This window comes from Daphnia magna, linkage group LG2 (assembly GCF_020631705.1).
Source record: "Daphnia magna isolate NIES linkage group LG2, ASM2063170v1.1, whole genome shotgun sequence".
NCBI classification, from domain to species: Eukaryota; Metazoa; Arthropoda; class Branchiopoda; order Diplostraca; family Daphniidae; genus Daphnia; species Daphnia magna.
This window is the reverse complement of record NC_059183.1, coordinates 1,495,104-1,508,182: the sequence shown is the minus strand read 5'-3', so window position 1 is coordinate 1,508,182 and position 13,079 is coordinate 1,495,104. Positions and strand designations below refer to the sequence as shown.

The 13,079-nt window shown below is 38.7% G+C and overlaps 2 protein-coding genes across 2 annotated transcripts; both read left to right on the top strand.

The window, feature by feature from the left end:
• The first annotated feature begins 5,721 nt into the window (after nucleotides 1–5,721).
• Nucleotides 5,722–8,660, top strand: LOC123470257. Its single transcript, XM_045170334.1, has 3 exons — nucleotides 5,722–7,476; nucleotides 7,570–8,498; nucleotides 8,558–8,660. The coding sequence occupies exons 1-3, from the start codon at nucleotides 5,722–5,724 to the stop codon at nucleotides 8,658–8,660; spliced, it is 2,787 nt and encodes a 928-aa protein (XP_045026269.1).
• Nucleotides 8,661–8,703: 43 nt separating this feature from the next.
• On the top strand, nucleotides 8,704–11,268 carry LOC116917407. The gene is made up of 2 exons (XM_045170333.1): nucleotides 8,704–10,324; nucleotides 10,460–11,268. The coding sequence occupies exons 1-2, from the start codon at nucleotides 8,704–8,706 to the stop codon at nucleotides 11,266–11,268; spliced, it is 2,430 nt and encodes an 809-aa protein (XP_045026268.1).
• Nucleotides 11,269–13,079: the final 1,811 nt, after the last annotated feature.

Below are 13,079 nucleotides of genomic sequence, written 5' to 3'. Positions count from 1 at the left end.
TCAATGTGAATACACTGTAATATTATGAGTTTATACTTCTACATACATGTAAACAGAATCAACTATACTTGTATTCAATGTAAATACACAGTTATATTATGATTTTATACTTCTACATTTAAACAGAATCAAATATACTTGAATTCAATGTGAATACACTGTTATACCATGAGTGTTTACTTCTATATGTAAACAGGATCAAATATACTTGTATTCAATGTGAATACACTGTAATATTATGAGTTTATACTTCTACATGTAAAAAGAATCAACTATACTTGTATTCAATGTGAATACACTGTTATATTATGAGTTTATACTTCTACATGTAAACAGAATCGAATATACTTGTATTCAATGTGAATACACTGTTATACCATGAGTTTTTACTTCTATATGTAAACAGGATCAAATATACTTGTATTTAATGTGAATACACTGTTATTTTATTAGTTTATACTTGTACATGTAAACAGAATCAAATATACTTGTATTCAATGTGAATACACTGTTATATCATGAGTTTTTACTTCTATATGTAAACAGGATCAAATATACTTGTATTCAATGTGAATACACTGTTATATTATGAGTTTATACTTCTACGTGTAAACAGAATCAAATATACTTGTATTCAATATCAATACACTGTTATATTATGAGTTTATACTTCTATATGTAAACAGAATCAAAATACTTGTGTTCAATGTGAATACACTGTGATACCATGAGTTTTTACTTCGATATGTAAACAGGATCAAATATACTTGTATTCAATGTAAATACACTGTTATACCATGAGTTTTAACTTCTATGTGTAAACATGATCAAATATACTTGTGTTCAATGTGAATACACTGTGATACCATGAGTTTATACTTCTACATGTAAACAGAATCAAATATACTTGTATTCAATGTGAATACACTTATATATCACGAGTTTTTACTTCTATTTGTAAACAGGATCAAAAATACTTGTATTCAATGTGATTACACTGTTATATTATGAGCTTGTACTTCTACATGTAAACAGAATCAAATATACTTGTATTCAATGTGAATACGCTGTGATACCATTAGTTTTAACTTCTATATGTAAAAACGATCAAATATACTTGTATTCAATGTGAATACACTTTTATACCATGAGTTTTTACTTCTATATGTAAACAGGATCAAATATACTTGTATTCAATGTGAATACACTGTTATATTATGAGTTTATACTTCTACATACATGTAAACAGAATCAACTATACTTGTATTCAATGTAAATACACAGTTATATTATGATTTTATACTTCTACATGTAAACAGAATCAAATATACTTGAATTCAATGTGAATACACTGTTATACCACGAGTGTTTACTTCTATATGTAAAAAGGATCAAATATACTTGTATTCAATGTGAATACACTGTAATATTATGAGTTTATACTTCTACATGTAAAAAGAATCAACTATACTTGTATTCAATGTGAATACACTGTTATATTATGAGTTTATACTTCTACATGTAAACAGAATCGAATATACTTGTATTCAATGTGAATACACTGTTATACCATGAGTTTTTACTTCTATATGTAAACAGGATCAAATATACTTGTATTTAATGTGAATACACTGTTATTTTATTAGCATATACTTCTACATGTAAACAGAATCAAATATACTTGTATTCAATGTGAATACACTGTTATATCATGAGTTTTTACTTCTATATGTAAACAGGATCAAATATACTTGTATTCAATGTGAATACACTGTTATATTATGAGTTTATACTTCTACATGTAAACAGAATCAAATATACTTGTATTCAATATCAATACACTGTTATATTATGAGTTTATACTTCTACATGTAAGCAGAATCAAATATACTTGTATTCAATGTGAATACACTGTGATACCATGAGTTTTAACTTCTATATGTAAACAGGATCAAATATACTTGTATTTAATGTGAAAACACTATTATATTATGAGTTTATACTTCTACATGTAAACAGAATCAAATACACTTGTATTCAATGTGAATACTCTGTTATACCATGAGTTTTTACTTCTATATGTAAACAGGATCAAATATACTTGTATTGAATGTGAATACACTGTTATACGATAAGTTTTCACTTCTATATGTAAACAGGATCAAATATACTTGTATTCAATGTGAATACACTGTAATATAATGAGTTTATACTTCTACATGTAAACAGAATCAACTATACTTGTATTCAATGTAAATACACAGTTATATTATGATTTTATACTTCTACATGTAAACAGGATCAAATATACTTGTATTCAATGTGAATACTCTGTTATACCATGAGTTTTTACTCATATATGTAAAAAGGATTAAATATACTTGTATTCAATGTGAATACACTGTTATACGATGAGTTTTAACTTCTACATGTAAAAAGGATCAAATATACTTGTATTCAATGTGAATACACTGTGATACCATGAGTTTATACTTCTACATGTAAACAGAATCAAAAATACTTGTATTCAATGTGAATACACTGTTATATCATGAGTTTTTACTTCTATATGTAAACAGGATCAAAAATACTTGTATTCAATGTGAATACACTGTTATATTATGAGCTTGTACTTCTACATGTAAACAGAATCAAATATACTTGTATTCAATGTGAATACACTGTGATACCATGAGTTTTTACTTTTATATGTAAACAGGATCAAATATACTTGTATTCAATGTGAATACACTGTTATATTATGAGTTTATACTTCTACATGTAAACAGGATCTAATATACTTGTATTCAATGTGAATACACTGTTATATTATGAGTTTATTCTTCTACATGTAAACAGAATAAAATATACTTGTATTCAATATGAATATAGTGTGATACCATGAGTTTTAACTTCTATATGTAAACAGGATCAAATATACTTGTATTCAATAAGAATACACTGTGATACCATGAGTTGTTACTTCTATATGTAAACAGAATCAAATATACTTGTATTCAATGTGAATACACTGTAATATTATGAGTTTATACTTCTACATGTAAACAGGATGAAATATACTTGTATTCAATGTGAATACACTGTTATATAATGAGTTTATACTTCTACATGTAAACAGAATCAAATATACTTGTATTCAATGTGAATACACTGTTATACCATGAGTTTTTACTTCTATATGTAAACAGGATCAAATATACTTGTATTCAATATGAATACACTGTTATATTATGAGTTTATACTTCTACATGTAAACAGAATCAAATATACTTGTATTCAATGTGAATACACTGTTATACCATGAGTGTTTACTTCTATATGTAAACAGGATCAAATATACTTGTATTTAATGTGAATACACTGTTATATTATGACTTTTTACTTCTACATGTAAACAGAATCAAATATACTTGTATTCAATGTGAATACACTGTTATATCACGAGATTTTACTTCTATATGTAAATAGGATCAAATATTTTTGTATTCAATGTGAATACACTGTTATATTATGAGTTTATACTTCTACATGTAAACAGAATCAAATATACCTGTATTCAATATCAATACACTGTTATATTATGAGTTTATACTTCTACATGTAAACAGAATCAAATGTACTTGTATTCAATTATGAATACACTGTTATACCATGAATTTTTACTTCTATATGTAAACAGGATCAAATATACTTGTATTCAATGTGAATACACTGTTATATTATTAGTTTATACTTCTACATGTAAACAGAATCAAATATACTTGTATTCAATGTGAATACACTGTTATCCCATGAGTTTTTACTTCTATATATAAACAGGATCAAATATACTTGTATTTAATGTGAATACACTGTTATTTTATGACTTTATTCTTCTACATGTAAACAGAATCAAATATACTTGTATTCAATCAGAATACACTGTTATACCATGAGTTTTAACTTCTATATGTAAACAGGATCAAATATACTTGTATTCAATGAATACACTGTTATATTATTAGTTTATACTTCTACATGTAAACAGGATCAAATATACTTGTATTCAATGTGAATACACTGTTATATTATTAATTTATACTTCTACATGTAAACAGAATCAAATATACTTGTATTCAATGTGAATACACTGTTATACCATGAGTTTTTACTTCTATATGTAAACAAGATCAAAAATACTTGTATTCGATGTGAATACACTGTTATATTATGAGTTTATACTCATATATGTAAAAAGGATCAAATATACTTGTATTCAATGTGAATACACTGTTATACGATGAGTTTTTACTTCTATATGTAAACAGGATCAAATATACTTGTATTCAATGTGAGTACACTGTGATACCATGAGTTTATACTTCTACATGTAAACAGAATCAAATATACTTGTATTCAATGTGAATACACTGTTATATCATGAGTTTTTATTTCTACATGTAAACAGGATCAAAAATACATGTATTCAATGTGAATACACTGTTATATTATGAGCTTATACTTTTACATGTAAACAGAATCAAATATACTTGTATTCAATGTGAATACACTGTTATACCATGAGTTTTTACTTCTATATGTAAACAGGATCAAATATACTTGTATTCAATGTGAATATACTGTTATATTATGAGTTTATACTTCTACATGTAAACAGAATCAAATATACTTGTATTCAATGTGAATACACTGTTCTACCATGAATTTTTACTTCTATATGTAAACAGGATCAAATATGTAGCGGCGAGAAAAGCACATTTCAAATCTCTGCAATTTGGCAACGCCTAACTTTTCTTCAAGTGCGATTCTTACCCCTTCCTTACCGAGTCTTTGCGTGAATCCGTCTGCTAGCCTTCTTGCGACGTTAAGACCACGCTCGTTTCACTGTTGAAACGAGATAGTTACTGTCACGATTATTATACCTTTCTCTGTTTCGTGAAGCCATTTATTCAGTTTGTGAGTATATCTGTTTATAATTACCAATTGCCCGACCTGTCTAATCTATGAATGTGCTTGATCTTAGTTTGGCTCGTTTTTCTGTCCTGAACTGTCAGTTCAAACCTCATTCTGAGTGCTTTTTGCTTGTCTAGCATTGGTAATTATTATGATAATACTTATATTCTATTGTGTATGCTCATTACTGTTTATTTTAGGCTTCATATCTGTATTCCCTGTCTGTGTGTGTATTGGTCTGGGTGGCCACTCACATTTTCTCGTGTCATCCCAGGTACAATTCCTACTTGTTTCCTTTCCGTTCACTAATTAATTATTTTCTTTTGGTTTAGACATCACACGTATGTCATTTCACTGTATGTCAGCACAGTTTGAGTCCCACACATTCTTTCATTTGTGTCGTGCATGACCCAGCAACTTGCGAATAAACTACAGGGGCTGCTTACAACAGACCCCAGAAGGAACTCTGAAGGCTCCCAATTCTTAGCGTCGAAACATTGGTCCTTCGAACCGGAGTCATCCACAGAGATTCTTCTTGGCCTATTCGTCGTTTCAAGTTGATCCTACGTCTATGCTCGTTTTTCCAGAACTTGTCAACGTTCCTGCTGGTCGAACACTGTCGACCATTAGTCCATTCTCTCACCTGGGTTGACTCCTTTCTCTTCATTCACTTTCGGAGGAGCTTCTGCTCGCTGTCTCATCTAGCTTCCAGCCAGTTAGCTGTCTACTCTCGCCTCATTCATCAGTATGGCCGGTGTAAATGGAGACAACGAGGTTCCTCAAGAGACGACCACACCTACAACCCAAAGGGACCTTCAAGATGCTGCTACCTGGAAGAAGCAACGCAGTGCCTTACGTCAGCAGATCACCAAGACAATGCGGTACCTAGGCAACCTAGTTACTGACAGAGGTTCCAGAGGATCCACTTCCAGTTTGATGAAGCACCTTGAGACTCTATTGGCCGCAGCCACTAAAATCCATACCAATCTGTCGACAGTCGAAGATCAGACAGAAAATGATCGTCAAGACGAGTTTCATCTAAAGTACGTTGAGCTGGCTGGAGACGCGTTGGAGAGAGGTCAACAATATTTGAATTCAAGAGTAGGTGAACCTCCCTCTGTAACTGCAGGCAATCGGGCACCATCTATTTCAGCATCCGAGCAAAATCGTCAAGAGGTTGAACGCAAGTTGGCCCAACAAAGAGCAGATGCAGCCGCTCTACAAGCAGACGAAGCCCGTCGTCAAGCCAACGAAGCGCCCAACCGAGCAGATCAGGCCCGACGTGAAGCCACTGCGGCACAGCAAGCATTACAAGAACTAGATGTTGATGAAGATCGTGCTAGTGCAGTCACGCACGTTTCTCAGCGACTTTCTCAACTTGGTCAAGATTGGAGACAGAACCAACGCCGGCTTAATTCTTCGATTTCACCAGCAGCTCCTGACGAGTGGATCGACCGTTATGCCGCCGGTCAGCTGAAGCCAAACGTTACAGCGAGTTCCCGTTCTTCAGTCAAGACAGAGTTAGAAATTTATTCCGGAAAGTCCCTCGACTGGTTTGAATGGATAGATTTGTACAGAGCTCTTGTGCACGATTCCGGAAAATCCGCTGGAGAAAAATTGGCCATTCTTAAACGCCATCTGAAAGGCGATTGCCTCGACCTGGTTCAAGGTCTCGGAGGTGGCGAGTCAGCCTACATCGAAGCCTTAGTCCGTCTCAAACAGAACTCTGGCAGACGGGATGTTATGCGAGCTGCCACTCTACAGGCCATCGAGAAAGTGGAACTGAGAAATGACCCGGCCATTTTCAAACGTTTTGCCGAGCGGATTAGGACTCATCTATTCGATCTCAGCCGTATCGGAGAATCCAACGCCCCAGATTTGATCGAGAGGATTAGCATGAGACTCCAGCCACCAGATCGTCTTGAGTGGAACCGTGGACGACGAGGAGGATTGGAAACAAGAAGTCTCAACGCCTTTGGATCCTGGCTGTGTGAGAGAGCGGCAGAGTACCAAAATGCATACAGCATTGCATCCGAGCAAGCTTCTTCTTCCGTACCCAAACCACATCGGTCTCATGCTCGCAGCCACCCTGCTTCATCCACAAAGGCAACTGACAACCACTCAGCACCTAAGGTCACCTTCCGGCCATTCTGTTTCAAGTGTGAAGGCGACCACAAATTGGAAAATTGTAGCCAGTTCAAAGCTTTAGTCGTTGCAGACCGAGTTTCTTTCTGCGCCAAGCACAGGTTATGTTTCGGATGTCTTGGAGCGAAGCACTCCGTCCGGAATTGTTTTACGAGGAAGCCGTGCAAGATCGCTGGTTGCAGCCTCCACCATCATGAATTGGTTCATGACCCCGATAGACCAGCCGCTGTATCCACGCCGCATGCAACGAAGACCGAAATGACAAGAACAGCGACGGCCCACCTCCGGAAGCAGAGTCCACAACAAGTCGCCATGGGGATGATGCGGTTGAGAGTTTTCAGTGCCGATAACGGAGCGGTATGGGCGAACGTCTTAATAGACGAAGGGAGCGATTCTACACTCATGCGGCAAAGTTTCGCCAGCGCAAACAAGATTTCCGGTGTTCATTAGATTCTGACCGTAGAAGGCGCGGGCGGTGTAGTCAAGCGCTACCGTTCTCAACGTGTTAATTTCCAGATAGACACGGTTTATTGCGAGAAGTTGGATCTCTCGTGTTCTACCCTGCCCACTACCGTCGCGAGTACTACCCCGGTTACAGATTGGGGAAATTTGAAGACCCGTTGGTCGCATCTGGCCGACCTTCCTGTTGGAGAAACGGGCGGCAGAGTGGACATCCTGATCGGCAACGATTACTCGCACCTCATCGTCGCTTTGGAATCCAGAGTCGGAGATGACTATGAACCAACCGCCATCAGAAGCAGACTAGGCTGGATCATCCGTGGTGTCGTCAACGATGGTGCTTCCGTCCCAGCCGCCCGGACTCATACCGTCAATAGTTCGACGCAGTTGGTTGAGATTGCGGCAGAACTACGCCGTTTCTGTGACACTGAAAATTTTGGAACGGAGTCGAAGACAAAAGGAATGTCAGACGACGATCGACAAGCCATCGTAATTTTAGAAGCTGGAACAAAGAAGCTGGACGTAGGCTACGAGGTTCCCATCACCTGGAAGACGGGGGAGCCAGCTTTAGTTTGCAACAAGCAGATGACTCAACAACGACTCGGTGGTCTACTTCGGCGTTTCAGCAGAGAGCCAGCGTTCGAGAAGGATTACCGCGCTGCCGTTCGGAAAACTATCGACAAAGGATACGCCTCTGTGTTATCTGAAGAGGAAGCGGAGTCCGCCAAATACTTTCTCGCGCATCACGGCGTTTACAAAGGCCCTAAGTTACGTGTCGTCTTTGATGCCGCAGCCCCCTTCCAGGGAAAGTGTTTGAATGACGCCATACTCAGTGGTCCCGCTCTCCAGCCTCCTCTTCCATCCGTTTTAATCCAATTCCGTGAGGGAGCCATAGCCTGGGCTTCAGATGTGGAAGCGATGTTTAGCCGTTTTAGGCTTAATCTCTCCGACGCAAACTATTTTTGCTTTTTGTGGCAAGAGTCCCCACCGAAGACTGTCGTTTGCCGGATGGATCGGTTGCCGTTTGGCGCTACTTGTTCTCCCTTCATCGCCATACAAACCACCCGCCGTGCAGTTTCTGATGCCGGATTAGGAGAAAAAGCGGTCGAAGCAGTTCAAAGAAGAATGTATGTTGACGATTATTTGGGATCCGCAAGGAGTGCCGACGAAGGCGTAGCAGAAGCGTCCACCGTAAGAAAAGCTCTGGCCGGAGCCGACCTTCACTTTCAAGATTGGATCTCCAATTCAGCAGAATTCGTAGCAGCCATGCAGGAAGAAAAGAAGCCAATTCCGCAAATCTCCAGTCTTTCCACGGACAGCGAAAGTACGAAGGTGCTCGGTGTGGTGTGGAACACCACCTCAGACGCTCTAGGCTTCCAGATAAATCGCTCGACGGAGGAAGAATACACACGGCTCAGTTTGACTAGCCACGTCGCCGGAATATTCGATCCGCTAGGGTTAGCGGCTCCTATCATCATAAAGGCAAAGGTCCGCCTTCGCGATTTGGTCGTCAAGGGGCTAAAATGGTCCGACCCTGAAGAAGGAGCTGATCGAGCGTGGTGGGAGTCATGGTTCCAGATCGTCCAAGAATTGGCCCATGTGTCCATCGAACGCTGTTTATTTCCAGAAGAGGACGATATCGTCGAGTCTCAGCTACACACGTTTGGAGATGCCTCAGAGGAGGCCTACGCTACGGTGGTGTACATCCGCAACCAGTACCGCTGCGGTAAAATCATTATCAGAATTGTGAAGGCAAGCAGTAAGTTGGCCCCAAAGAAGAGTCTGTCGGTGCCAAAATTGGAGCTAAACGCCGCCCTATTGTCCGCCCGTGTTGCTGCCACCGTCCAGAACTGTCTCACCCATTCCATCGACCACAGATATTTCTGGACGGACTCCAGTACTGTCCGTAATTGGATAAGAGCAACCGCCTCGTTTTACCAAATCTTCGTCGCCAACCGAGTCGGAGAGATCCAGACGTTAACAGAGAGCGACGAATGGCGTTTTATTCCCGGCAAACTCAACCCCGCTGACGCTGCGACCCGTTCCGCCATCGGAGAAGAGGTATGGCCAAAGATCTGGCAAGATGGCCCGGAATTTCTACTACAACCTGAATCAACCTGGCCCACAGATCTGCCGTGGATGGCCACGACGTTCGAAATCAAAGCCATCAAATTATATTCCGTCCAGTCCAATCCGGATCCGTTTGGTTGGTCAGCAGTCGGTTTGGACTGTTCTAACCTTTCATCTTTCTTAAAATTAGAAGGGGAAACGAAGAACCTCCTCAAACGATGTCAATCAGAAGCTTTTCCGGAAGACATCGCCAGACTTAAACGAGGAAAGCCACTTCGTTCCTCTTCCCATCTACTGGTTTTAAGCCCGACGCTAGACGAAGATGGAATCTTACGTCTCGGCGGCCGGATTGATAGAGCGAAGCTGCCGTACGATGCCCGTCACCCTCCGTTACTGCCCAGCAAGCACCCGCTCACGGAGAAAATAGTCGAAGTCGTGCACGGTCAGATGCATCACGCCGGAACCGACAATTTATTCGCCAAATTGTGTCAACATTTTTGGATCATTCGCGGGCGAGAGCTGGTCAAGAAGGTGCGTCGAATGTGCCCAACGTGCATCAAGGAGAGGGCGGTTCCAGCCGCTCAACTGATGGGCAATCTACCAGCCGTGCGACTTGATTCCTATTCTCCCCCTTTCTTCCACACTGCAGTTGACTATTTCGGTCCTATAGAGACAAGTCCCGGCCGGAACAGAGTGACAAAGCGGTACGGTGCCCTCTTCACTTGTCTGGCGACAAGAGCGGTACATTTGGAATTAGCCGAATCATTGTCATCTGAACTTTTTTTTGTCTCACTTTCATAATAAACTTAAGATTTTCTGCTGGTTTTTCGTCGATTCATCGGCCTTTTTGGCAAACCTGCCACCGTCCACTCCGATAATGGGACGAATTTCGTCGGAACGGAGCGAGAGTTGAACGATCTTGTTGATCAACTCGAAAAGGACCCGAGGCTGTCGCAGTTCCGAAAAGAAAAAGTGATTGATTGGAACTTCCAGCCTCCACGAGCACCACACTTCGGCGGAGCTCACGAAAGTTTGGTCCGTTCTACAAAACGTGCCCTGTACCAAGCCTTAGATCTGGAGAAGAAAGCTTTACGCTACCCCACGGACGAGATGCTTCGGACTCTATTTGCCGAAATAGCCGGATTCCTCAATTCTCGCCCTCTGACCTACGCTAGTTCGGATCCGGAGGACTTTCGGCCCTTAACGCCGAATGACTTTTTGAATCGCCCACCTACTTTCGATCTGCTGCCCGGCAAATTCAGTGACGCCTTGCCCCGAGAACGGTTCCGTTACGTTCAGAAGATGGCCCAGTTATTCTGGGATTTATGGACTAAATTGTATCTTCCGACACTAGTCCCGCGAAAGAAATGGCAATCGGCTCAAGAGAACCTTACCGTCGGTGACGTCGTCCTTCTGCTGGATCCTAACCTACCGCGTGGTCTCTGGAAAATCGGCCACGTCAATCAAGTTTATCCGGGAGGCGATGGACTAGTACGCGTCGTCAAGGTGAAAACGGAGGACGGCGAGTACACCCGAGCGATTCACCGCCTAAGTCTCCTCGAGAAAGCTGTCGTAGCCGATGTTCATCCGGAAGAACCTCATCCATCTTTATCAAAATAGTCTCGTCATTTCATTATCGTTCTTTTCTCTCTTTAATTTTCTCATCTGTTCCTTCTTTACTCATCTTGTCGCCGGATGTAACAGATTCGGGGGGAGAATGTAGCGGCGAGAAAAGCACATTTCAAATCTCTGCAATTTGGCAACGCCTAACTTTACTTCAAGTGCGATTCTTACCCCTTCCTTACCGAGTCTTTGCGTGAATCCGTCTGCTAGCCTTCTTGCGACGTTAAGACCACGCTCGTTTCACTGTTGAAACGAGATAGTTACTGTCACGATTATTATACCTTTCTCTGTTTCGTGAAGCCATTTATTCAGTTTGTGAGTATATCTGTTTATAATTACCAATTGCCCGACCTGTCTAATCTATGAATGTGCTTGATCTTAGTTTGGCTCGTTTTTCTGTCCTGAACTGGCAGTTCAAACCTCATTCTGAGTGCTTTTTTGCTTGTCTAGCATTGGTAATTATTATGATAATACTTATATTCTATTGTGTATGCTCATTACTGTTTATTTTAGGCTTCATATCTGTATTCCCTGTCTGTGTGTGTATTGGTCTGGGTGGCCACTCACATTTTCTCGTGTCATCCCAGGTACAATTCCTACTTGTTTCCTTTCCGTTCACTAATTAATTATTTTCTTTTGGTTTAGACATCACACGTATGTCATTTCACTGTATGTCAGCACAGTTTGAGTCCCACACATTCTTTCATTTGTGTCGTGCATGACCCAGCAACTTGCGAATAAACTACAGGGGCTGCTTACAACAGACCCCAGAAGGAACTCTGAAGGCTCCCAATTCTTAGCGTCGAAACAAAATATACTTGTATTCAATATGAATACAATGTTATATTATGAGTTTATACTTCTACATGTAAACAGAATAAAATATACTTGTATTCAATGTGAATACACTGTTATACCATGAGTTTTTACTTCTATATGTAAACAGGATCAAATATACTTGTATTTAATGTGAAGACACTGTAATATTATGAGTTTATACTTCTACATGTAAACAGAATCAACTATACTTGTATTCAATGTGAATACACAGTTATACGACGAGTTTTTACTTCTATATGAAAACAGGATCAAATATACTTGTATTCAATTTGAGTATAATGTGATACCATGAGTTTATACTTCTACATGTAAACAGAATCAAATATACTGTATTCAATGTGAATACACTGTTATACCATGAGTTTTTACTTCTATATGTAAACAGGATCAAATATACTTGTACTCAATGTGAATACACTGTTATATTATGAGTTTATACTTCTACATGTAAACAGAATCAACTATACTTGTATTCAATGTAAATTCACAGTTATATTATGATTTTATACTTCTACATGTAAACAGAATAAAATATACTTGAATTCAAAGTGAATACACTGTTATACCATTAGTGTTTACTTCTATATGTAAACAGGATCAAATATACTTGTATTCAATGTGAATACACTGTAATATTATGAGTTTATACTTCTACATGTAAACAGAATCAACTATACTTGTATTCAATGTGAATACACAGTTATATTATGAGTTTATACTTCTACATGTGAACAGAATCGAATATACTTGTATTCAATGTGAATACACTGTTATAGCATGAATTTTACTTCTATATGTAACCAGGATCAAATATACTTGTATTCGATGTGAATACACTGTTATACCATGAGTTTTTACTTCTATATGTAAACAGGATCAAATATACTTGTATTCAATGTGAATACACTGTTGTATTATGAGTTTATACTTCTACATGTAAACAGAATCAACTATTCTTGTATTCAATG